The sequence below is a fragment of the Salvelinus namaycush genome, unplaced genomic scaffold (assembly GCF_016432855.1).
Source record: "Salvelinus namaycush isolate Seneca unplaced genomic scaffold, SaNama_1.0 Scaffold1203, whole genome shotgun sequence".
Lineage (NCBI taxonomy): Eukaryota > Metazoa > Chordata > Actinopteri > Salmoniformes > Salmonidae > Salvelinus > Salvelinus namaycush.
Genome location: NW_024057902.1, coordinates 33,663 through 60,337, shown reverse-complemented (window position 1 = coordinate 60,337; position 26,675 = coordinate 33,663). Strand labels below are relative to the sequence as shown.

The 26,675-nt window shown below is 44.0% G+C and overlaps 1 protein-coding gene across 1 annotated transcript; it reads left to right on the top strand.

The window, feature by feature from the left end:
* Positions 1 to 5,961: 5,961 nt before the first annotated feature.
* Positions 5,962 to 9,511, top strand: LOC120036088 (guanine nucleotide-binding protein G(I)/G(S)/G(O) subunit gamma-4-like). The gene is made up of 2 exons (XM_038982552.1): positions 5,962 to 6,054; positions 9,383 to 9,511. The coding sequence occupies exons 1-2, from the start codon at positions 5,962 to 5,964 to the stop codon at positions 9,509 to 9,511; spliced, it is 222 nt and encodes a 73-aa protein (XP_038838480.1).
* The last annotated feature ends 17,164 nt before the right edge of the window (positions 9,512 to 26,675 follow it).

Genomic DNA, 26,675 nt, shown 5'->3' with positions numbered 1-26,675 from the left:
TGTTAGGGTTAGACTGGGTTAGACTGTGGTGTTAGGGTTAGACTGGGTTAGACTGAATTCCCCTCAGGGCTGATGTAGAGCTGGTTGGAATGCCCCTCAGGGCTGATGTAGAGCTGGTGGGAATGCCCCTCAGGGCTGATGTAGAGCTGGTTGGAATGCCCCTCAGGGCTGATGTAGAGCTGGTTGGAATGCCCCTCAGGGCTGATGTAGAGCTGGTGGGAATGCCCCTCAGGGCTGATGTAGAGCTGGTTGGAATGCCCCTCAGGAATGATGTAGAGCTGGTTGGAATGCCCCTCAGGGCTGATGTAGAGCTGGTTGGAATGCCCCTCAGGGCTGATGTAGAGCTGGTTGGAATGCCCCTCAGGGCTGATGTAGAGCTGGTGGGAATGCCCCTCAGGGCTGATGTAGAGCTGGTGGGAATGCCCCTCAGGGCTGATGTAGAGCTGGTTGGAATGCCCCTCAGGGCTGATGTAGAGCTGGTTGGAATGCCCCTCAGGGCTGATGTAGAGCTGGTGGGAATGCCCCTCAGGGCTGATGTAGAGCTGGTGGGAATGCCCCTCAGGGCTGATGTAGAGCTGGTGGGAATGCCCCTCAGGGCTGATGTAGAGCTGGTGGGAATGCCCCTCAGGGCTGATGTAGAGCTGGTTGGAATGCCCCTCAGGGCTGATGTAGAGCTGGTGGGAATGCCCCTCAGGGCTGATGTAGAGCTGGTTGGAATGCCCCTCAGGGCTGATGTAGAGCTGGTGGGAATGCCCCTCAGGGCTGATGTAGAGCTGGTTGGAATGCCCCTCAGGGCTGATGTAGAGCTGGTTGGAATGCCCCTCAGGGCTGATGTAGAGCTGGTTGGAATGCCCCTCAGGGCTGATGTAGAGCTGGTTGGAATGCCCCTCAGGGCTGATGTAGAGCTGGTTGGAATGCCCCTCAGGGCTGATGTAGAGCTGGTGGGAATGCCCCTCAGGGCTGATGTAGAGCTGGTTGGAATGCCCCTCAGGGCTGATGTAGAGCTGGTGGGAATGCCCCTCAGGGCTGATGTAGAGCTGGTGGGAATGCCCCTCAGGGCTGATGTAGAGCTGGTGGGAATGCCCCTCAGGGCTGATGTAGAGCTGGTGGGAATGCCCCTCAGGGCTGATGTAGAGCTGGTTGGAATGCCCCTCAGGGCTGATGTAGAGCTGGTTGGAATGCCCCTCAGGGCTGATGTAGAGCTGGTTGGAATGCCCCTCAGGGCTGATGTAGAGCTGGTGGGAATGCCCCTCAGGGCTGATGTAGAGCTGGTGGGAATGCCCCTCAGGGCTGATGTAGAGCTGGTGGGAATGCCCCTCAGGGCTGATGTAGAGCTGGTGGGAATGCCCCTCAGGGCTGATGTAGAGCTGGTTGGAATGCCCCTCAGGGCTGATGTAGAGCTGGTGGGAATGCCCCTCAGGGCTGATGTAGAGCTGGTGGGAATGCCCCTCAGGGCTGATGTAGAGCTGGTGGGAATGCCCCTCAGGGCTGATGTAGAGCTGGTTGGAATGCCCCTCAGGGCTGATGTAGAGCTGGTTGGAATGCCCCTCAGGGCTGATGTAGAGCTGGTGGGAATGCCCCTCAGGGCTGATGTAGAGCTGGTTGGAATGCCCCTCAGGGCTGATGTAGAGCTGGTGGGAATGCCCCTCAGGGCTGATGTAGAGCTGGTGGGAATGCCCCTCAGGGCTGATGTAGAGCTGGTGGGAATGCCCCTCAGGGCTGATGTAGAGCTGGTTGGAATGCCCCTCAGGGCTGATGTAGAGCTGGTTGGAATGCCCCTCAGGGCTGATGTAGAGCTGGTTGGAATGCCCCTCAGGGCTGATGTAGAGCTGGTGGGAATGCCCCTCAGGGCTGATGTAGAGCTGGTGGGAATGCCCCTCAGGGCTGATGTAGAGCTGGTGGGAATGCCCCTCAGGACTGATGTAGAGCTGGTGGGAATGCCCCTCAGGGCTGATGTAGAGCTGGTGGGAATGCCCCTCAGGGCTGATGTAGAGCTGGTGGGAATGCCCCTCAGGGCTGATGTAGAGCTGGTGGGAATGCCCCTCAGGGCTGATGTAGAGCTGGTTGGAATGCCCCTCAGGGCTGATGTAGAGCTGGTGGGAATGCCCCTCAGGGCTGATGTAGAGCTGGTGGGAATGCCCCTCAGGGCTGATGTAGAGCTGGTTGGAATGCCCCTCAGGGCTGATGTAGAGCTGGTTGGAATGCCCCTCAGGGCTGATGTAGAGCTGGTTGGAATGCCCCTCAGGGCTGATGTAGAGCTGGTTGGAATGCCCCTCAGGGCTGATGTAGAGCTGGTTGGAATGCCCCTCAGGGCTGATGTAGAGCTGGTTGGAATGCCCCTCAGGGCTGATGTAGAGCTGGTTGGAATGCCCCTCAGGGCTGATGTAGAGCTGGTGGGAATGCCCCTCAGGGCTGATGTAGAGCTGGTGGGAATGCCCCTCAGGGCTGATGTAGAGCTGGTGGGAATGCCCCTCAGGGCTGATGTAGAGCTGGTGGGAATGCCCCTCAGGGCTGATGTAGAGCTGGTTGGAATGCCCCTCAGGGCTGATGTAGAGCTGGTGGGAATGCCCCTCAGGGCTGATGTAGAGCTGGTTGGAATGCCCCTCAGGGCTGATGTAGAGCTGGTGGGAATGCCCCTCAGGGCTGATGTAGAGCTGGTGGGAATGCCCCTCAGGGCTGATGTAGAGCTGGTGGGAATGCCCCTCAGGGCTGATGTAGAGCTGGTGGGAATGCCCCTCAGGGCTGATGTAGAGCTGGTGGGAATGCCCCTCAGGGCTGATGTAGAGCTGGTTGGAATGCCCCTCAGGGCTGATGTAGAGCTGGTGGGAATGCCCCTCAGGGCTGATGTAGAGCTGGTTGGAATGCCCCTCAGGGCTGATGTAGAGCTGGTTGGAATGCCCCTCAGGGCTGATGTAGAGCTGGTTGGAATGCCCCTCAGGGCTGATGTAGAGCTGGTTGGAATGCCCCTCAGGGCTGATGTAGAGCTGGTGGGAATGCCCCTCAGGGCTGATGTAGAGCTGGTTGGAATGCCCCTCAGGGCTGATGTAGAGCTGGTGGGAATGCCCCTCAGGGCTGATGTAGAGCTGGTGGGAATGCCCCTCAGGGCTGATGTAGAGCTGGTGGGAATGCCCCTCAGGGCTGATGTAGAGCTGGTTGGAATGCCCCTCAGGGCTGATGTAGAGCTGGTTGGAATGCCCCTCAGGGCTGATGTAGAGCTGGTGGGAATGCCCCTCAGGGCTGATGTAGAGCTGGTTGGAATGCCCCTCAGGGCTGATGTAGAGCTGGTTGGAATGCCCCTCAGGGCTGATGTAGAGCTGGTTGGAATGCCCCTCAGGGCTGATGTAGAGCTGGTGGGAATGCCCCTCAGGGCTGATGTAGAGCTGGTTGGAATGCCCCTCAGGGCTGATGTAGAGCTGGTTGGAATGCCCCTCAGGGCTGATGTAGAGCTGGTGGGAATGCCCCTCAGGGCTGATGTAGAGCTGGTGGGAATGCCCCTCAGGGCTGATGTAGAGCTGGTGGGAATGCCCCTCAGGGCTGATGTAGAAATGTGCGTCAGACGTCTTCGCTCCATGTCTTGTTTGTGCTTCTTCAACTGCAGATGAAAAGATATTCAACTCTTAAGACAATATAACCTTCTGGTTCTGGCTTCATCAGTCATATTTCTTTCTTCCTAGATTTCTTCTACTCAACCCCTAGATCATCGTCATGAAGGACGACATCGCCAACATCAACACTCACCCAGCCTCTTGACCCCATGTGTCTTTGTACTGCCAGGTCATCGTCATGAAGGACAACATCAACACTCACCCAGCCTCTTGACCCCATGTGTCTTTGTACTGCCAGGTCATCATCATGAAGGACAACATCAACACTCACCCAGCCTCTTGACCCCATGTGTCTTTGTACTGCCAGGTCATCATCAACACTCACCCAGCCTCTTGACCCCATGTGTCTTTGTACTGCCAGGTCATCATCAACACTCACCCAGCCTCTTGACCCCATGTGTCTTTGTACTGCCAGGTCATCATCAACACTCACCCAGCCTCTTGACCCCATGTGTCTTTGTACTGCCAGGTCATCATCAACACTCACCCAGCCTCTTGACCCCATGTGTCTTTGTACTGCCAGGTCATCATCAACACTCACCCAGCCTCTTGACCCCATGTGTCTTTGTACTGCCAGGTCATCGTCATGAAGGACATCATCAACACTCACCCAGCCTCTTGACCCCATGTGTCTTTGTACTGCCAGGTCATCATCAACACTCACCCAGCCTCTTGACCCCATGTTTGGCCCTGTCCGGGGGTTTCTTCGGATGGGGCCACAGTGTCTCCTGACCCCTCCTGTCTCAGCCTCCAGTATTTATGCTGCAGTAGTTTATGTGTCGGGGGGCTAGGGTCAGTTGGTTATACCTGGAGTACTTCTCCTGTCTTATCCAGTGTCCTGTGTGAATTTAAGTATGCTGTCTCTAATTCTCTCGTTCTCTCTTTCTCTCTGAGAACCTGAGCCCTAGGACCATACGTCAGGACTACCGGGCATGCTGACACCTTGCTGTCCCCAGTCCGCCTGGCCTTGCTGCTATTCCAGTTTCAACTGTTCTGCCTGCGGTTATGGAACCCCTACCTGTCCCAGACCTGCTGTTTTCAACTCTTAATGATCGGCTATGAAAAGCCAACTGAGATTTATTCCTGATTATTATTTGACCATGCTTGTCATTTATGAACATTTTGAAAATCTTGGCTCTCTCTAATTTTCTCCTTCTCTCTTTCTTTCTCTCGGAGGACCTGAGCCCTAGGACCATACGTCGGGACTACCGGCCGTGGTGACTCCTTGCTGTCCCCAGTCCGCCTGGCCTTGCTGCTATTCCAGTTTCAGCTGTTCTGCCTGCGGTTATGGAACCGCCACCTGTCCCAGACCTGTTGTTTTTCAACTCTTAATGATCAGCTATGAAAAGCCAACTGAAAATGATTCATGATTATTATTTGACCATGCTTGTCACTTATGAACATTTTTGAACATCTTGGCATAGTTCTGTTATAATCTCCACCCGGCACAGCCAGAAGAGGACTGGCCACCCCTCATAGCCTGGTTCCTCTCTAGGTTTCTTCCTAGGTTTTGGCCTTTCTAGGGAGTTGTTCCTAGCCACCGTGCTTCTACACCTGCATTACTAGCTGTTTGGGGTTTTAGGCTGGGTTTCTGTACAGCACTTCGAGATATTAGCTGATGTACGAAGGGCTATATAAAATAAAATTGATTGATTGATTGATTGATGTGTCTTTGTACTGCCAGGTCATCGTCATGAAGGACAACATCAACACTCACCCAGCCTCTTGACCCCATGTGTCTTTGTACTGCCAGGTCATCATCAACACTCACCCAGCCTCTTGACCCCATGTGTCTTTGTACTGCCAGGTCATCATCAACACTCACCCAGCCTCTTGACCCCATGTGTCTTTGTACTGCCAGGTCATCATCAACACTCACCCAGCCTCTTGACCCCATGTGTCTTTGTACTGCCAGGTCATCATCAACACTCACCCAGCCTCTTGACCCCATGTGTCTTTGTACTGCCAGGTCATCATCAACACTCACCCAGCCTCTTGACCCCATGTGTCTTTGTACTGCCAGGTCATCATCAACACTCACCCAGACTCTTGACCCCATGTGTCTTTGTACTGCCAGGTCATCATCAACACTCACCCAGACTCTTGACCCCATGTGTCTTTGTACTGCCAGGTCATCATCAACACTCACCCAGCCTCTTGACCCCATGTGTCTTTGTACTGCCAGGTCATCATCAACACTCACCCAGCCTCTTGACCCCATGTGTCTTTGTACTGCCAGGTCATCATCAACACTCACCCAGCCTCTTGACCCCATGTGTCTTTGTACTGCCAGGTCATCATCAACACTCACCCAGCCTCTTGACCCCATGTGTCTTTGTACTGCCAGGTCATTGTCATGAAGGACAGTGTGATCAACAACAACAGCATCTCCCACGCCAGGAAAGCTGTGGAACAACTCAAGATGGAGTCTTGTATGGACAGGATAAAGGTTCGTGTGTTTGTGTGTGTTGGAACAGAGTGATCCTCCAGGTTTGGTGATGTTTATCCCAAATGGCACCCTATTCCCTTGATAGTGCACTACTTTTGACCAGGGCCCATGGGCAGAAGTAGTGCACTATATAGGGAACAGGGTGTCATTATGTAGTGCACTATATAGGGAACAGGGTGTCATTATGTAGTGCACTATAATAGGGAACAGGGTGTCATTATGTAGTGCACTATATAGGGAACAGGGTGTCATTATGTAGTGCACTATATAGGGAACAGGGTGTCATTATGTAGTGCACTATATAGGGAATAGGGTGTCATTTGGGACATACACCAGATTGACCAGTAGAATAATGTTGACCATAACAGATCCCTGTCAGCGTAGTCCCGTGATGTCTAAGGTCTGTATATTTATATCTGTAAACCTATATTTTGGGGGCGTGTTTAGATGATTTAATGGAAGATAATTGTTCAAAGCAGAGCTTGACTTTCATTCAAAAAGTGGCTGCTCATAAAATTGACCTTGGGGAGATAAATATAGGTTTATAGATTCAACAAGTTATTCAGTTGGAACAGGATATACGGGAGTGCTCTCTGTATATTTTTGTACACCTACTCATTCAAGGGTTTTTCTTTATTTTTACTATTTTCTACATTGTAGAATAATAGTGAAGACATCAAAACTATGAAATAACATCATATGGAATCATGTAGTAACCAAAAAAGTGTTAAACAAATCAAAATATATTTTATATTTGCGATTCTTCAAAGTAGCCACCCTTTGCCTTGATGACATCTTTGCACACTTGGCATTCTCTTAACCAGTTTCATGAGGTAGTCACCTGGAATGCATTTCAATTAACAGGTGTGCCGTGTTGAAAGTTAATTTGTGGAATTTCATTCCTTCTTAATGCGTTTGAGCCAATCAGTTGTGTTGTGACAAGGTAGGGGTGGTATACAGAAGATAGCCCTATTTGGTAAAAGATCAAGTCCATACTATGGCAAGAACAGCTCAAATAAGCAAAGAGAAACAAGACATGAAGGCATGAAGGTCAGTTAATCCGGAAAAGTTCAAGAACTTTAACATTTTCTTCAATTGCAGTCGCAAAAACCATCAAGAGCTATGATGAAACTGGCTGGTTGAGAGAATGCCAAGCGTGTGCAAAGCTGTCATCAAGGTAAAGAGTGGCAACTTTTAAGAATCTCAAATATAAAACATACAGTGATAGTAGTCATTCCAGAGTTTCTTTATTTTTACTATTTTCTACACATTTCTACTATTTTTGCCTTGATGACTCCCAATATTTCTCAGTGGAAAGAACCTCCCCCCACTCCTCCCCTCCCAGATGGTGGGATAGTGTGTCTGTAAAAGGAGAGAGCAAGAGAGAGAAGCAGTTGGGCAGAAATCACAGATCTCTATTTTATTATTATTATTTTTTTATTTCACCTTTATTGAACCAGGTAGGCCAGTTGGGAACAAGTTCTCATTTACAACTGCGACCTGGCCAAGATAAAGCAAAGCAGTGGGACAAAAACAACAACACAGAGTTACACATAAACAAACACAGTCAATAACAATAGAATAATCTATATACAGTGTGTGCAAATGTAGAAGAGTAGGGAGGTAAGGCAATAAATAGGCCGTAGTGGTGAAATAATTACAATGTAGCATTAACACTGGAGTGATAGATGTGCAGATGATGATGTGCAAGTAGAGATACTGGTGTGCAAAAGAGCAAGTAAATAATAATATGGGGATGAGGTAGTTGGGTGTGCTATTTACAGATGGCCTGTGTACAGGTGCAGTGATCTGTGAGCTGCTCTGACAGCTGATGCTTAAAGTTAGTGAGGGAGATATGAGTCTCCAGCTTCAGTGATTTTTGCAGTTCGTTCCAGTCATTGGCAGCAGAGAACTGGAAGGAAAGGCGGCCAAAGGAGGTGTTGGCTTTGGGGATGACCAGTGCAATATACCTGCTGGAGCGCGTGTTAGAGGTGGGTGTTGCTATGGTGACCAGTGAGCTGAGATAAGGTGGGGCTTTACCTAGCAAAGACTTATAGATGACCTGGAGCCAGTGGGTTTGGCGACGAATATGTAGCGAAGGCCAGCCAACGAGAGCATACAGGTCGCAGTGGTGGGTAGTATATGGGGCTTTGGTGACAAAACGGATGGCACTGTGATAGACTACATCCAATTTGCTGAGTAGAGTGTTGGAGGCTATTTTGTAAATGACATCGCCGAAGTCAAGGATCGGTAGGATAGTCAGTTTTACGAGGGTATGTTTGGCAGCATGAGTGAAGGAGGCTTTGTTGCAAAATAGGAAGCCAATTCTTGATTTAACTTTGGATTGGAGATGCTTAATGTGAGTCTGGAAGGAGAGTTTACAGTCTAGCCAGACACCTAGGTATTTGTAGTTGTCCACATATTCTAAGTCAGAACTGTCCAGAGTGGTGATGCTAGACGGGCGGGCAGGTGCAGGCATTGATCGGTTGAAGAGCATGTATTTAGTTTTACTTGCATTTAAAAGCAGTTGGAGGCCTCGGAAGGAGTGTGGTATGGCATTGAAGCTCGTTTGGAGGTTAATTAACACAGTGTCCAAAGAAGGGCCAGATGTATACAGAATGGTATCGTCTGCGTGGAGGTGGATTAGAGGTGGACCTGCTCCAGAGCGCTCATGACCTTAGACTGGGGGGCGAAGATTCACCTTCCAATCGGACAACGACCCTAAGCACACAGCCAAGACAATGCAGGAGTGGCTTCGGAACAAGTCTCTGAATGTCTGAGTGGCTCAGCCAGATCCCAGACTTGAACCCGATCGAACATCTCTGGAGAGACCTGAAAACAGCTGTGCAGCAACGCTCCCCATCCAACCTGACAGAGCTTGAGAGGATCTGCAGAGAAGAATGAGAGAAACTCCCCAAATACAGGTGTGCCGAGCTTGTAGCGTCATACCCAAGAAGACTTGAGGTTGTAATCGCTGCCAAAGGTGCTTCAACAAAGTACTGAGTAAATGGTCTGAATACTTATTGAAATGCGATATTACATTTGCAAAAATTTCGAATAAAACAGTTTTTGCTTTGTCATTATGGGGTGTTGTGTGTATATTGATGAAGAAAAATGTAATTGTAATAAATGTTTGAATGCGGCTGTAATGCAACAAAATGTTATAAAAGTCAAGGGGTCTGAATACTTTCCGAATGCACTGTAGACAGTATGGGACCCTCCTCCCCTCTCTTCTCCTCCTCTCCTTCTCCTCTCTCCTCCTCCCCTCCTCTGCCTTATCGTACCTAATCATAACGGTCTTTCTCCTGTTCCGGTCTCACCACCCCAGGTCTCCAAAGCAGCAGCGGATCTGATGGTGTATTGCGATGCCCACATACGTGACGACCCCCTCATCGTGCCCGTGCCCGCCTCGGAGAACCCCTTTAGGGAGAAGAGGTTATTCTGCACCATCCTCTGATGCCCAGTAGGGGGCAGACCAGCCTTAGGCCGGGCCCTGTTTCCTCTTCTGTCTTCACCGTACCTGAAGCTAACAAAACGCTGTGAAACTAACCAGGAAGTGAATGCCCTTTCAGCCTTGTAATTTTTCAACTTTTGTAGTTTTTTTTTTTATGGTCTTCAAGCACAAAAAAACATACATACATTTTCTTAATTAAAAATAATCTTCATAAAAGGCATCTGGTAGAAGTAAATTCAATCTTTAAGCCCATTCAAAGCCCAGTATCCGGAAGTGGTCTTGTCTTTAACAGCGAACTAACGTTACTACCGCTAGCTTAACATCCTTCTGGCTACTGTTGAGTTGGCTTGAGGTTGCCAGGTGTGTGGCAACCTCACACCTGAGGTTGAGTTGGCTTGAGGTTGCCAGACACTGTGTTGTTGGGCAGCTCTGTCCCAGGTGGCTGCATTGGGGAGGGTTTAGATACCTTTCCATCTGGCAACCCACTGACCGCGTCTGCGTGTTCGTCTCCAGTGTCGTTTCATTGGTTGGTTTGTTATAGCTTCTTCTTCGTTGTTAGAGAGAAGCCTTCATTAGTGCTTTATGATAACATGAGATTATATTTTTATTAACATGTCTTTTGTTTTTGTTTACACTAGCTTATTTTATTTACATGCCTCAGGAAACAAACACAAACCTTGGGAATGTTTTTTAAATGTATTTCTAAAGCCCAGTATTTTATATAGGATTGAACCAACATACCATATAGCATGTTAGTCCCCACTATCCATTTCACATTACCATCAGGAAGGACGGAGATGAGATGGGGGAGGAGGGGAGAGGGAAAGGAGATGGAGAGGGAAAGAAGATGGGGAGGGAGGGGGAGAGAGAAAGGGAGGGGAGATGGAAAGGAGATGGGGAGGGAGGGGAGATGGAAAGGGAGATGGGGAGGGAGGGGGAGAGCGAAAGAAGATGGGGGAGGGAGAGGGAGAGAAAAAAATGGAGGGAGGGGGAGAGAGAAAGGGAGGGGAGATGGAAAAGAAAAGGGGAGGGAGGGTCTCTCTACTGGTGTCCCCCAGGGCTCGATACTAGGTCCTCTATAATGTCTCTCTACTGGTGTCCCCCAGGGCTCGATACTAGGTCCTCTATAATGTCTCTCTACTGGTGTCCCCCAGGGCTCGATACTAGGTCCTCTATAATGTCTCTCTACTGGTGTCCCCCAGGGCTCGATACTAGGTCCTCTATAATGTCTCTCTACTGGTGTCCCCCAGGGCTCGATACTAGGTCCTCTATAATGTCTCTCTACTGGTGTCCCCCAGGGCTCGATACTAGGTCCTCTATAATGTCTCTCTACTGGTGTCCCCCAGGGCTCGATACTAGGTCCTCTATAATGTCTCTCTACTGGTGTCCCCCAGGGCTCGATACTAGGTCCTCTATAATGTCTCTCTACTGGTGTCCCCCAGGGCTCGATACTAGGTCCTCTATAATGTCTCTCTACTGGTGTCCCCCAGGGCTCGATACTAGGTCCTCTATAATGTCTCTCTACTGGTGTCCCCCAGGGTCCCCTTTAATGTCTTATGTTGTTTATTTCTTTATTTTATTGTACGTATAAAGCGCAAAATGTGTTTCCGAGCCTGTATCATTTTTAATGTATCTTGCCTGTCTGTCCTAAGTGGATTAATACGTTGTGGTGAAAGGCCTTATACCACACAGCCAACCCACCCACCCAGAGGCCTGCTTGTCCCTCTGCTTTGCTCCATTCGAGTCTAGGATTGTAAAATGACCTTACCTTTCCCACAATCCCTAGTTCTTCCAGAAATCAGGGTAGGAGGATTCTGGATTTCCTGATGATTTTGGGAATCTTCTAACCGGGACTTCTGGAAAACCTGGGAATTTGGGTAAAGTTTAGGGAATGTGCAACCCTCCAGCCTCCTCTGTCTCCTACAGGGTGGATGTGTTTTAGGTCTGTGTCCCAAATGGAACCCCACTGCCTTTGATCAGCCACTGAGACAGTTTCTGTAGGAACAGTGTTTATTCTGTTTTAGGCTATAACATCCCTGTGATATAGTTCCCATAATGCTCTGGTCAAAAGTAGTGCACTATTTAGGGAATAGGGTGCCATTTGTGCTTCTGCTGGAGTGTACAGTACAGTCATTTAGTGTGTCAGTCATTAGTGCCAACGTCTGTGGGAGGCAGGGTGGGGATCAACTCCAGTCAATTCACAAAGTAAACCAAATTCCAATTCCACATTTTCCTCATTGAAAAGCAATGAAGAGAATTGGAATGAAAATGTCAGTGTACTTCCTTAATTGACTGGAATTGACCCCAACCCTGGTAGGAGGCCTATTCTCTAATCTCAACCCACAGACTTTTAATTCTCTTATTAAAAACCACAATATGTCAACGGTATCCTTTTCATGATGATAGTTACTTATTTAAGTATTTGCATTATTTTTTATGTTTAAATTATTATTATGTGTATTTATTATTACTTTGATATACCTATCAGCACTGAACATGACATCATGGTGTGTAGTGCTACTGATTGGAGATATTAGGTTTCAACCGTTAATAAAATGTCTGATTATTGCTACTTCTCTCTCAGTATTAAGGGTCTGTTTACATGTTATATGATCCTGGTTGATGTTTCATCCATCATTCATCACTTTACTGTAAACTTTCCCCAAATCCTCAGCTTTTCCACAAGTCCCAGTTGGATAATTCATGGAATCAAGAAAGAAAATAGTCAGGAAATCCAGATTCCTCCACGTAGGATTTCTGGACAATCTGGGAATTTGGGGGACAGTAAGCGGAATTTTGCAACCCTACTGTAGTTGAATTTAGTTCTCTGTATTTTACAGTAGTAGGGGTTTATAGTAGGTATCATACACATGTCCTAGCCTGCATAAGTCTGTGTCATCACGTCACTCTATGCCACACGCTGTCAGTAGCATGATGGCATAGAGTGGCACTCAGGCTACACCGTTCCTATCACTGAAACCAGATATTAGATTTAACTCAGACTTTGTTTTTGTAGAACTATGCTGAGTGTTTTTCTGTCTAAGTGACCTGAGACGTTTCTCAGGGTCTCTAATCCCACAGACCTCAGTTCCAGGGTGGTGCCTAATCTGAACATGAAACATGGGCTGTGTCCCTAATGCCACTCTTATCCCTACATAGTGCACTACTTTCAACCAGAGCCCGATGGGCCCTGGTTGATGGGCCCTGGTCAAAAGTAGTGCACTATGTAGGGAATAAGGTGCCATTTTGGGGTGCCGCCATGGATTTCATGTCTCAAACGTGAACTTTACATGGATTTATTTATATTTATAACTGAGAAATCTTGTGATCAAAAATGTTGCCTCTTTTTAATGTCTTCGTTCCAAATGGAACCCTATTCGCCACATAGCGCACTACTTTTGACCAGGGCCCATCGACTGGGTTTCTGTACAGCACTTTGTGACATCGGCTGATGTAAAAGGGGCCCGTCGACCAGGGCCCATCGATCAGGACCCATCCACCAGGACCCATCGACAAGGGCCCGTTGGCCCTGGTCAAAAGCAGTGCACTATATATGGAATCTGGTGCTATTTAGGACGCATCCTGTGTATAGATTATGGGTGTGTTACTAAATGCACATATTGTGTAGAGGTTTGGGTGTGTTACTAAATGCACATATTGTGTAGAGGTTTGGGTGTGTTACTAAATGCACATATTGTAGAGGTTTGGGTGTGTTACTAAATGCACATATTGTGTAGAGGTTTGGGTGTGTTACTAAATGCACATATTGTAGAGGTTTGGGTGTGTTACTAAATGCACATAGTGTGTAGAGGTTTGGGTGTGTTACTAAATGCACATATTGTAGAGGTATGGGTGTGTTACTAAATGCACATATTGTAGAGGTATGGGTGTGTTACTAAATGCACATAGTGTGTAGAGGTTTGGGTGTGTTACTAAATGCACAGTGTAGAGGTTTGGGTGTGTTACTAAATGCACATATTGTAGAGGTATGGGTGTGTTACTAAATGCACAGTGTAGAGGTTTGGGTGTGTTACTAAATGCACAGTGTAGAGGTTTGGGTGTGTTACTAAATGCACAGTGTAGAGGTTTGGGTGTGTTACTAAATGCACATATTGTAGAGGTATGGGTGTGTTACTAAATGCACAGTGTAGAGGTTTGGGTGTGTTACTAAATGCACATATTGTAGAGGTATGGGTGTGTTACTAAATGCACATATTGTAGAGGTTTGGGTGTGTTACTAAATGCACATATTGTAGAGGTTTGGGTGTGTTACTAAATGCACAGTGTAGAGGTTTGGGTGTGTTACTAAATGCACAGTGTAGAGGTTTGGGTGTGTTACTAAATGCACATATTGTAGAGGTATGGGTGTGTTACTAAATGCACATAGTGTGTAGAGGTTTGGGTGTGTTACTAAATGCACATAGTGTGTAGAGGTTTGGGTGTGTTACTAAATGCACATAGTGTGTAGAGGTTTGGGTGTGTTACTAAATGCACATATTGTAGAGGTATGGGTGTGTTACTAAATGCACAGTGTAGAGGTTTGGGTGTGTTACTAAATGCACATATTGTAGAGGTTTGGGTGTGTTACTAAATGCACAGTGTAGAGGTTTGGGTGTGTTACTAAATGCACAGTGTAGAGGTTTGGGTGTGTTACTAAATGCACATATTGTAGAGGTATGGGTGTGTTACTAAATGCACAGTGTAGAGGTTTGGGTGTGTTACTAAATGCACAGTGTAGAGGTATGGGTGTGTTACTAAATGCACAGTGTAGAGGTTTGGGTGTGTTACTAAATGCACATATTGTAGAGGTTTGGGTGTGTTACTAAATGCACATATTGTAGAGGTTTGGGTGTGTTACTAAATGCACAGTGTAGAGGTTTGGGTGTGTTACTAAATGCACATAGTGTGTAGAGGTTTGGGTGTGTTACTAAATGCACATAGTGTGTAGAGGTTTGGGTGTGTTACTAAATGCACATATTGTGTAGAGGTTGTGTAGATGTGCAGATGTACAAATCACTGGAATTACTTCTTTGAAAAATAAAATGTATAAATGAATTGCAGGCTTTGTATTAATCTCCTAGCAGAATCAACATGAAAGGAAATGGCAAACCAAGTGGTCTGTCGTCCCTTTATATCGTTGCAGTTCATGTATATCAATGTGACAGAGCCAGTATAGTTTAAACACGTCCTTCAGAGATTTAGTTTGAACTTTTCCTGTTGAAAAGTGATATCCCAAGTATAAATACAGTAAAGTACACACACTAAAGGGTAAAGAAATATGGAAAGAAGGTATACAGAAGGTATAGAGAATATATAGAGAAGGTATACAGAAGGCATACGGAAGATATAGAGAAGGTATACAGAAGGTATACAGAAGGAATACAGGAGGTATACAGAAGGTATACAGAAGGTATACAGAAGGAATACAGGAGGTATATAGAAGGTATACAGAAGGTATAGAGAAGGTATACAGAAGGTATACAGAAGGTATAGAGAAGGTATACAGAAGGAATACAGAAGGTATACAGAAGGTATACAGAAGGAATACAGGAGGTATATAGAAGGTATACAGAAGGTATAGAGAAGGTATACAGAAGGTATACAGAAGGTATAGAGAAGGTATACAGAAGGAATACATAAGGCATACAGAAGGTATACATAAGGCATACAGAAGGTATACAGAAGGTATACAGAAGGAATACAGGAGGTATAGAGAAGGTATACAGAAGAAATACAGAAGGTATAGAGAAGGTGCACGGAAGGTATATAGAAGGTATAGAGAAGGTATACGGAAGGTATACAGAAGGTATACAGAAGGTATACAGAAGGTATACAGAAGGTATAGAGAAGGTATACAGAAGGAATACAGAAGGAATACAGGAGGTATAGAGAAGGTGTACGGAAGGTATATAGAAGGTATACAGAAGGTATATAGAAGGTATACAGAAGGTATAGAGAAGGTATAGAGAAGGAATACAGGAGGTATACGGAAGAAATACAGGAGGTATATAGAAGGTATACAGAAGGTATACAGAAGGTATACAGAAGGTATACAGAAGGAATACAGGAGGTATAGAGAAGGTATACATAAGGTATAGAGAATATATAGAGAAGGTATACAGAAGGCATACGGAAGATATAGAGAAGGTATACAGAAGGTATACAGAAGGAATACAGGAGGTATACAGAAGGTATACAGAAGATATACAGAAGGTATACAGGAGGTATAGAGAATATATAGAGAAGGTATACAGAAGGCATACGGAAGATATAGAGAAGGTATACGGAAGATATAGAGAAGGTATACAGAAGATATAGAGAAGGTATACAGAAGGTATAGAGAATATATAGAGAAGGTATACAGAAGGCATACGGAAGATATAGACAAGGTATACGGAAGATATAGAGAAGGTATACAGAAGGTATACGGAAGATATAGAGAAGGTATACGGAAGATATAGAGAAGGTATACGGAAGATATAGAGAAGATATAGAGAAGGTATACAGAAGGTATAGAGAAGGTATACAGAAGATAACAGAAGGTATACAGAAGAAATACAGAAGGTATACAGGAGGAATACAGGAGGTATACGGAAGGTATAGAGAAGGTATACAGAAGGAATACAGGAGGTATACGGAAGGTATACAGAAGGAATACAGGAGGTATAGAGAAGGTATACGGAAGGTATACAGAAGGAATACAGGAGGTATAGAGAAGGTATACGGAAGGTATACGGAAGGAATACAGGAGGTATAGAGAAGGTATACAGAATGTATACAGGAGGTATAGAAAAGGTGTACGGAAGGTATATAGAAGGTATACAGAAGGTATAGAGAAGGTATACAGAAGGTATACAGGAGGTATAGAGAAGGTGTACGGAAGGTATATAGAAGGTATACAGGAGGTATAGAGAAGGTATACAGAAGGAATACAGGAGGTATAGAGAAGGAATACAGGAGGTATAGAGAAGGTGTACGGAAGGTATATAGAAGGTATACAGAAGGTATAGAGAAGGTATACAGAAGGTATAGAAACGGTATAGAGAAGGTATACGGAAGATATAGAGAAGGTATACGGAAGGAATACAGGAGGTATATAGAAGGTATACAGAAGGTATAGAGAAGGTATACAGAAGGTATACAGAAGGAATACAGGAGGTATAGAGAAGGTATACAGAAGGAATACAGAAGGTATAGAGAAGGTATACAGAAGGTATACAGGAGGTATAGAGAAGGTATACAGAACGTATAGAGAAGGTGCACGGAAGGTATATAGAAGGTATAGAGAAGGTATACGGAAGGTATACGGAAGGTATAGAGAAGGTATAGAGAAGGTATACAGAAGGTATAGAGAAGGTATACAGAAGGTATACAGGAGGTATAGAGAAGGTGTACGGAAGGTATATATAAGGTATACAGAAGGTATAGAGAAGGTATACAGAAGGTATATATAAGGTATACAGGAGGTATAGAGAAGGTATACAGAAGGAATACAGGAGGTATAGAGAAGGTGTACGGAAGGTATATAGAAGGTGTACGGAAGGTATATAGAAGGTATACAGAAGGTATACAGAAGGTATAGAGAAGGTATAGAGAAGGTATAGAGAAGGTATAGAGAAGGTATAGAGAAGGAATACAGGAGGTATACGGAAGGAATACAGGAGGTATATAGAAGGTATACAGAAGGTATACAGGAGGTATAGAGAAGGTATACAGAAGAAATACAGAAGGTATAGAGAAGGTATAGAGAAGGTATACGGAAGAAATACAGAAGGTATATAGAAGGTATAGAGAAAGTATACGGAAGGTATACAGAAGGTATAGAGAAGGTATACAGAAGGTATATAGAAGGTATACAGAAGGCATATAGAAGGTATATAGAAGGTATACAGAAGGTATAGAGAAGGTATACAGAAGGTATAGAGAAGGTATACAGAAGGTATACAGGAGGTATAGAGAAGGTGTACGGAAGGTATATATAAGGTATACAGGAGGTATAGAGAAGGTATACAGAAGGAATACAGGAGGTATAGAGAAGGTATACAGAAGGAATACAGGAGGTATAGAGAAGGTGTACGGAAGGTATACAGAAGGTATACAGAAGGTAGAGAAGGTATAGAGAAGGTATAGAGAAGGAATACAGGAGGTATACGGAAGGAATACAGGAGGTATACAGAAGGAATACAGAAGGTATACAGAAGGTATACGGAAGGAATACAGGAGGTATACAGAAGGTATAGAGAAGGTATACAGAAGGTATAGAGAAGGTATACAGAAGGTATAGAGAAGGTATAGAGAAGGTATACAGAAGGTATACAGAAGGTATACAGAAGGTATAGAGAAGGTATAGAGAAGGTATACAGAAGGTATACAGAAGGTATACAGAAGGTATACAGAAGGTATACAGAAGGTATACAGAAGGTATATAGAAAGTATACAGAAGGTATACAGAAGGTATACAGAAGGAATACAGAAGGTATAGAGAAGGTACACAGAAGGTATAGAGAAGGTACACAGAAGGTATAGAGAAGGTACACAGAAGGTATAGAGAAGGTATAGAGAAGGTATACAGAAGGTATACAGAAGGTATAGAGAAGCTATACAGAAGGTATACAGAAGGTATACAGAAGGTATAGAGAAGGTGTACGGAAGGTATATAGAAGGTATACAGAAGGTATAGAGAAGGTATACCCAAACGCGCTTCAGCCCAGCGAATCAAAAACTGGGGAATCAGTTACTCGACTGAGGGACTTAAAAATCCCCAAAACGTTCCTCAGTTGAGTAAGAACAATGGTAGAACCCAGTAGGAGGACCTGGGAGCCACGTAGAGGGCACAGGGGCAGGATTAGGGACACTGTGCATGAGGCCATCTCTGATGTTGCGACCCCTCAAAAAGCATATCAACGGAGGGTTAGATTCAACGTCTTTGAGTGAGGGGTCACTCTGAAGAATGTGCCAGTGTTTGAGGATCACACTTTTTAACTGCTCTGTAGACGGGTTGTATTCAGTGGAAAAACAAACCTTAGCAGATTCCTCACGTGTATTTTTTGGTGAGAAGGCGGCTCTATCAGTCTCTCGTGCTGGCTTATGAGTGATGTTGAGGAGACTATCGCTGTAGCAGCGTTCCAGGGAAATCTTTTTCCCTTATTTCAGCTTTAGTCTCAAAATAATTTGATTGCTGATTGTTTACTTGTCCCGTCAAAAAATCTAACAGATTCATGCAGCAACATAGTTCTTCGTTCTCCCAGATCATCAGTTGAAGTTTCCTCGGGTAAGGAATGTTTTTTGTAAAAAAAAAAATTGTTTGCAGTAAAATAGTGTTTTTTAGACAACTGCAAACTTCAAGAAGTTTGTCTGCTGGGGTGTCAACGGCCTCCCCTCCCCCTTGCTTGAGGAACGATAGAGAACAAGAAGAAAGCCCCCTCATCTCATACCTCAACCGCCTACTGAAAGTAAACCAGGTGTTATATCACACCTCAACCGCCTACTGAAAGTAAACCAGGTGTTATATATCACACCTCAACCGCCTACTGAAAGTAAACCAGGTGTATATCATACCTCAACCACCTACTGAAAGTAAACCAGGTGTATATCATACCTCAACCACCTATTGAAAGTAAACCAGGTGTATATCATACCTCAACCACCTATTGAAAGTAAACTAGGTGTTATATATCACACCTCAACCGCCTACTGAAAGTAAACCAGGTGTTACATCATACCTCAACCGCCTACTGAAAGTAAACCAGGTGTATATCATACCTCAACCAACAACTGAAAGTAAACCAGGTGTTATATCATACCTCAACCACCTACTGAAAGTAAACCAGGTGTTATATATCATACCTCAACCACCTACTGAAAGTAAACCAGGTGTTATATCATACCTCAACCGCCTACTGAAAGTAAACCAGGTGTTATATCACACCTCAACCACCTACTGAAAGTAAACCAGGTGTATATCATACCTCAACCACCTCCTGAAAGTAAACCAGGTGTTATATCATACCTCAACCGCCTACTGAAAGTAAACCAGGTGTATATCATACCTCAACCACCTACTGAAAGTAAACCAGGTGTATATCATACCTCAACCGCCTACTGAAAGTAAACCAGGTGTATATCATACCTCAACCACCTACTGAAAGTAAACCAGGTGTATATCATACCTCAACCAACAACTGAAAGTAAACCAGGTGTTATATCATACCTCAACCACCTACTGAAAGTAAACCAGGTGTATATCATACCTCAACCGCCTACTGAAAGTAAACCAGGTGTATATCATACCTCAACCGCCTACAGAAAGTAAACCAGGTGTTATATATCATACCTCAACCACCTCCTGAAAGTAAACTAGGTGTTATATATCATACCTCAACCACCTACTGAAAGTAAACCATGTGTTATATATCATACCTCAACCACCTACTGAAAGTAAACCAGGTGTATATCATACCTCAACCACCTACTGAAAGTAAACCAGGTGTATATCATACCTCAACCACCTACTGAAAGTAAACTAGGTGTTATATATCACACCTCAACCGCCTACTGAAAGTAAACCAGGTGTTACATCATACCTCAACCGCCTACTGAAAGTAAACCAGGTGTATATCATACCTCAACCAACAACTGAAAGTAAACCAGGTGTTATATCATACCTCAACCACCTACTGAAAGTAAACCAGGTGTATATCATACCTCAACCACCTATTGAAAGTAAACTAGGTGTTATATATCATACCTCAACCACCTACTGAAAGTAAACCAGGTGTATATCATACCTCAACCACCTATTGAAAGTAAACTAGGTGTTATATATCATACCTCAACCGCCTACTGAAAGTAAACCAGGTGTTATATATCATACCTCAACCACCTCCTGAAAGTAAACCAGGTGTTATATATCATACCTCAACCACCTCCTGAAAGTAAACCAGGTGTTATATATCATACCTCAACCACCTACTGAAAGTAAACTAGGTGTTATATATCATACCTCAACCGCCTCCTGAAAGTAAACCAGGTGTTATATCATACCTCAACCGCCTACTGAAAGTAAACCAGGTGTTACATCATACCTCAACCGCCTACTGAAAGTAAACCAGGTGTATATCATACCTCAACCGCCTACTGAAAGTAAACCAGGTGTTATATATCATACCTCAACCACCTCCTGAAAGTAAACCAGGTGTTATATATCATACCTCAACCACCTCCTGAAAGTAAACCAGGTGTATATCACACCTCAACCACCTCCTGAAAGTAAACCAGGTGTATATCACACCTCAACCGCCTACTGAAAGTAAACCAGGTGTTATATCATACCTCAACCGCCTACTGAAAGTAAACCAGGTGTTACATCATACCTCAACCGCCTACTGAAAGTAAACCAGGTGTATATCATACCTCAACTGCCTACTGAAAATAAACCAGGTGTATATCATACCTCAACCGCCTACTGAAAGTAAACCAGGTGTATATCATACCTCAACCGCCTACTGAAAGTAAACCAGGTGTTATATCATACCTCAACCACCTACTGAAAGTAAACCAGGTGTATATCATACCTCAACCACCTCCTGAAAGTAAACCAGGTGTATATCACACCTCAACCACCTCCTGAAAGTAAACCAGGTGTATATCATACCTCAACCACCTACTGAAAGTAAACCAGGTGTTATATATCATACCTCAACCACCTACTGAAAGTAAACCAGGTGTTATATATCATACCTCAACCACCTACTGAAAGTAAACCAGGTGTTATATATCATACCTCAACCGCCTACTGAAAGTAAACCAGGTGTATATCATACCTCAACCACCTACTGAAAGTAAACCAGGTGTTATATATCATACCTCAACCGCCTACTGAAAGTAAACCAGGTGTTATATATCATACCTCAACCACCTACTGAAAGTAAACCAGGTGTTATATATCATACCTCAACCGCCTACTGAAAGTAAACCAGGTGTTATATATCATACCTCAACCACCTACTGAAAGTAAACCAGGTGTATATCATACCTCAACCACCTCCTGAAAGTAAACCAGATGTTACATCATACCTCAACCACCTACTGAAAGTAAACCAGGTGTTACATCATACCTCAACCGCCTACTGAAAGTAAACCAGGTGTTATATCATACCTCAACCACCTACTGAAAGTAAACCAGGTGTTATATCATACCTCAACCACCTACTGAAAGTAAACTAGGTGTTATATATCATACCTCAACCGCCTACTGAAAGTAAACCAGGTGTATATCACACCTCAACCACCTCCTGAAAGTAAACCAGGTGTATATCATACCTCAACCGCCTACTGAAAGTAAACCAGGTGTATATCATACCTCAACCACCTCCTGAAAGTAAACCAGATGTTACATCATACCTCAACCGCCTACTGAAAGTAAACCAGGTGTATATCATACCTCAACTGCCTACTGAAAGTAAACCAGGTGTATATCATACCTCAACCGCCTACTGAAAGTAAACCAGGTGTATATCATACCTCAACCGCCTACTGAAAGTAAACCAGGTGTTATATCATAGCTCAACCACCTACTGAAAGTAAACCAGGTGTATATCATACCTCAACCACCTACTGAAAGTAAACCAGGTGTATATCATACCTCAACCACCTACTGAAAGTAAACCAGGTGTTATACATCATACCTCAACCGCCTACTGAAAGTAAACCAGGTGTTATATATCATTCCTCAACCACCTACTGAAAGTAAACCAGGTGTTATATATCATACCTCAACCACCTACTGAAAGTAAACCAGGTGTATATCATACCTCAACCACCTCCTGAAAGTAAACCAGATGTTACATCATACCTCAACCACCTACTGAAAGTAAACCAGGTGTTACATCATACCTCAACCGCCTACTGAAAGTAAACCAGGTGTTATGTCATACCTCAACCACCTACTGAAAGTAAAACAGGTGTTATATCATAACTCAACCGCCTACTGAAAGTAAACCAGGTGTTATATATCCTAACTCAACCGCCGACTGAAAGTAAACCAGGTGTTATATCATAACTCAACCACCTACTGAAAGTAAACCAGGTGTTATATATCATACCTCAACTGCCTACTGAAAGTAAACCAGGTGTATATCATACCTCAACCACCTACTGAAAGTAAACCAGGTGTTACATCATACCTCAACTGCCTACTGAAAGTAAACCAGGTGTTATATCATACCTCAACCACCTACTGAAAGTAAACCAGGTGTATATCATACCTCAACTGCCTACTGAAAGTAAACCAGGTGTTATATATCATACCTCAACCACCTACTAAAAGTAAACCAGGTGTTATATATCATACCTCAACCACCTACTGAAAGTAAACCAGGTGTATATCATACCTCAACTGCCTACTGAAAGTAAACCAGGTGTATATCATACCTCAACCGCCTACTGAAAGTAAACCAGGTGTATATCATACCTCAACCACCTCCTGAAAGTAAACCAGGTGTTACATCATACCTTAACCGCCTACTGAAAGTAAACCAGGTGTATATCATACCTCAACCACCTACTGAAAGTAAACCAGGTGTTATATATCATACCTCAACCACCTACTGAAAGTTAACTAGGTGTTATATATCAGACCTCAACCGCCTACTGAAAGTAAACCAGGTGTATATCATACCTCAACCACCTCCTGAAAGTAAACCAGGTGTTATATATCATACCTCAACCACCTACTGAAAGTAAACTAGGTGTTATATATCATACCTCAACCACCTCCTGAAAGTAAACCAGGTGTTATATCATACCTCAACCACCTCCTGAAAGTAAACCAGGTGTTATATCATACCTCAACCACCTACTGAAAGTAAACCAGGTGTTATATCATACCTCAACCACCTCCTGAAAGTAAACCAGGTGTTATATCATACCTCAACCACCTCCTGAAAGTAAACCAGGTGTTATATCATACCTCAACCACCTCCTGAAAGTAAACCAGGTGTTATATATCATACCTCAACCACCTACTGAAAGTAAACCAGGTGTTACATCATACCTCAACCACCTACTGAAAGTAAACCAGGTGTATATCATACCTCAACCGCCTACTGAAAGTAAACCAGGTGTATATCATACCTCAACCACCTACTGAAAGTAAACCAGGTGTATATCATACCTCAACCGCCTACTGAAAGTAAACCATGTGTTATATCATACCTCAACTGCCTACTAAAAGTAAACCAGGTGTTATATATCATACCTCAACCACCTACTGAAAGTAAACCAGGTGTTACATCATACCTCAACCACCTACTGAAAGTAAACCAGGTGTTATATCATACCTCAACCACCTACTGAAAGTTAACTAGGTGTTATATATCAGACCTCAACCACCTACTGAAAGTAAACCAGGTGTTACATCATACCTCAACCGCCTACTGAAAGTAAACCAGGTGTTATATCATACCTCAACCGCCTACTGAAAGTAAACCAGGTGTTACAGCATACCTCAACCGCCTACTGAAAGTAAACCAGGTGTATATCATACCTCAACTGCCTACTGAAAGTAAACCAGGTGTATATCATACCTCAACCGCCTACTGAAAGTAAACCAGGTGTATATCATACCTCAACCGCCTACTGAAAGTAAACCAGGTGTTATATCATACCTCAACCACCTACTGAAAGTAAACCAGGTGTATATCATACCTCAACCACCTACTGAAAGTAAACCAGGTGTTATATATCATACCTCAACCACCTACTGAAAGTAAACCAGGTGTTATATCATACCTCAACCACCTACTGAAAGTAAACCAGGTGTTATATCATACCTCAACCACCTACTGAAAGTAAACCAGGTGTATATCATACCTCAACCACCTACTGAAAGTAAACCAGGTGTTATATATCATACCTCAACCACCTACTGAAAGTAAACCAGGTGTATATCATACCTCAACCACCTCCTGAAAGTAAACCAGATGTTACATCATACCTCAACCACCTACTGAAAGTAAACCAGGTGTTACATCATACCTCAACCGCCTACTGAAAGTAAACCAGGTGTTATATATCATACCTCAACCACCTACTGAAAGTAAACCAGGTGTTATATCATACCTCAACCACCTACTGAAAGTAAACCAGGTGTATATCATACCTCAACTGCCTACTGAAAGTAAACCAGGTGTTACATCATACCTCAACCACCTCCTGAAAGTAAACCAGGTGTTACATCATACCTCAACCGCCTACTGAAAGTAAACCAGGTGTTATATCATAACTCAACCGCCGACTGAAAGTAAACCAGGTGTTATATCATAACTCAACCGCCTACTGAAAGTAAACCAGGTGTTATATATCATACCTCAACCGCCTCCTGAAAGTAAACCAGGTGTTATATATCCTAACTCAACCGCCGACTGAAAGTAAACCAGGTGTTATATCATAACTCAACCACCTACTGAAAGTAAACCAGGTGTTATATATCATACCTCAACCGCCTACTGAAAGTAAACCAGGTGTTATATATCATACCTCAACCGCCTCCTGAAAGTAAACCAGGTGTTATATCATACCTCAACCACCTATTGAAAGTAAACCAGGTGTATATCATACCTCAACCACCTATTGAAAGTAAACCAGGTGTTATATCATAACTCAACCACCTCCTGAAAGTAAACCAGGTGTATATCATACCTCAACCACCTACTGAAAGTAAACCAGGTGTTACATCATACCTCAACCGCCTACTGAAAGTAAACCAGGTGTATATCATACCTCTACCACCTACTGAAAGTAAACCAGGTGTTATATCATACCTCAACCGCCTACTGAAAGTAAACCAGGTGTTACATCATACCTCAACTGCCTACTGAAAGTAAACCAGGTGTTATATCATACCTCAACCACCTACTGAAAGTAAACCAGGTGTATATCATACCTCAACTGCCTACTGAAAGTAAACCAGGTGTTATATATCATACCTCAACCACCTATTGAAAGTAAACCAGGTGTTATATATCATACCTCAACCACCTCCTGAAAGTAAACCAGGTGTTATATCATACCTCAACCACCTACTGAAAGTAAACCAGGTGTTATATATCATACCTCAACCACCTCCTGAAAGTAAACCAGGTGTTATATCATACCTCAACCACCTCCTGAAAGTAAACCAGGTGTTATATCATACCTCAACCACCTCCTGAAAGTAAACCAGGTGTTACATCATACCTTAACCGCCTACTGAAAGTAAACCAGGTGTATATCATACCTCAACCACCTACTGAAAGTAAACCAGGTGTTATATCATACCTCAACCACCTACTGAAAGTAAACCAGGTGTATATCATACCTCAACCACCTACTGAAAGTAAACCAGGTGTTATATCATACCTCAACCACCTACTGAAAGTAAACCAGGTGTTATATCATACCTCAACCACCTACTGAAAGTAAACCAGGTGTTATATATCATACCTCAACCACCTATTGAAAGTAAACCAGGTGTTATATCATACCTCAACCACCTATTGAAAGTAAACCAGGTGTTATATCATACCTCAACCACCTACTGAAAGTAAACCAGGTGTTATATATCATACCTCAACCACCTACTGAAAGTAAACCAGGTGTTATATCATACCTCAACCACCTACTGAAAGTAAACTAGGTGTTATATATCATACCTCAACCACCTATTGAAAGTAAACCAGGTGTTATATATCATACCTCAACCACCTACTGAAAGTAAACCAGGTGTTATATCATACCTCAACCGCCTACTGAAAGTAAACCAGGTGTTATATATCATACCTCAACCACCTACTGAAAGTAAACCAGGTGTATATCATACCTCAACCAACTACTGAAAGTAAACCAGGTGTTATATCATACCTCAACCACCTACTGAAAGTAAACCAGGTGTTATATATCATACCTCAACCACCTATTGAAAGTAAACCAGGTGTTATATATCATACCTCAACCACCTCCTGAAAGTAAACCAGGTGTTATATCATACCTCAACCACCTACTAAAAGTAAACCAGGTGTATATCATACCTCAACTGCGTACTGAAAGTAAACCAGGTGTATATCATACCTCAACCGCCTACTGAAAGTAAACCAGGTGTATATCATACCTCAACCACCTCCTGAAAGTA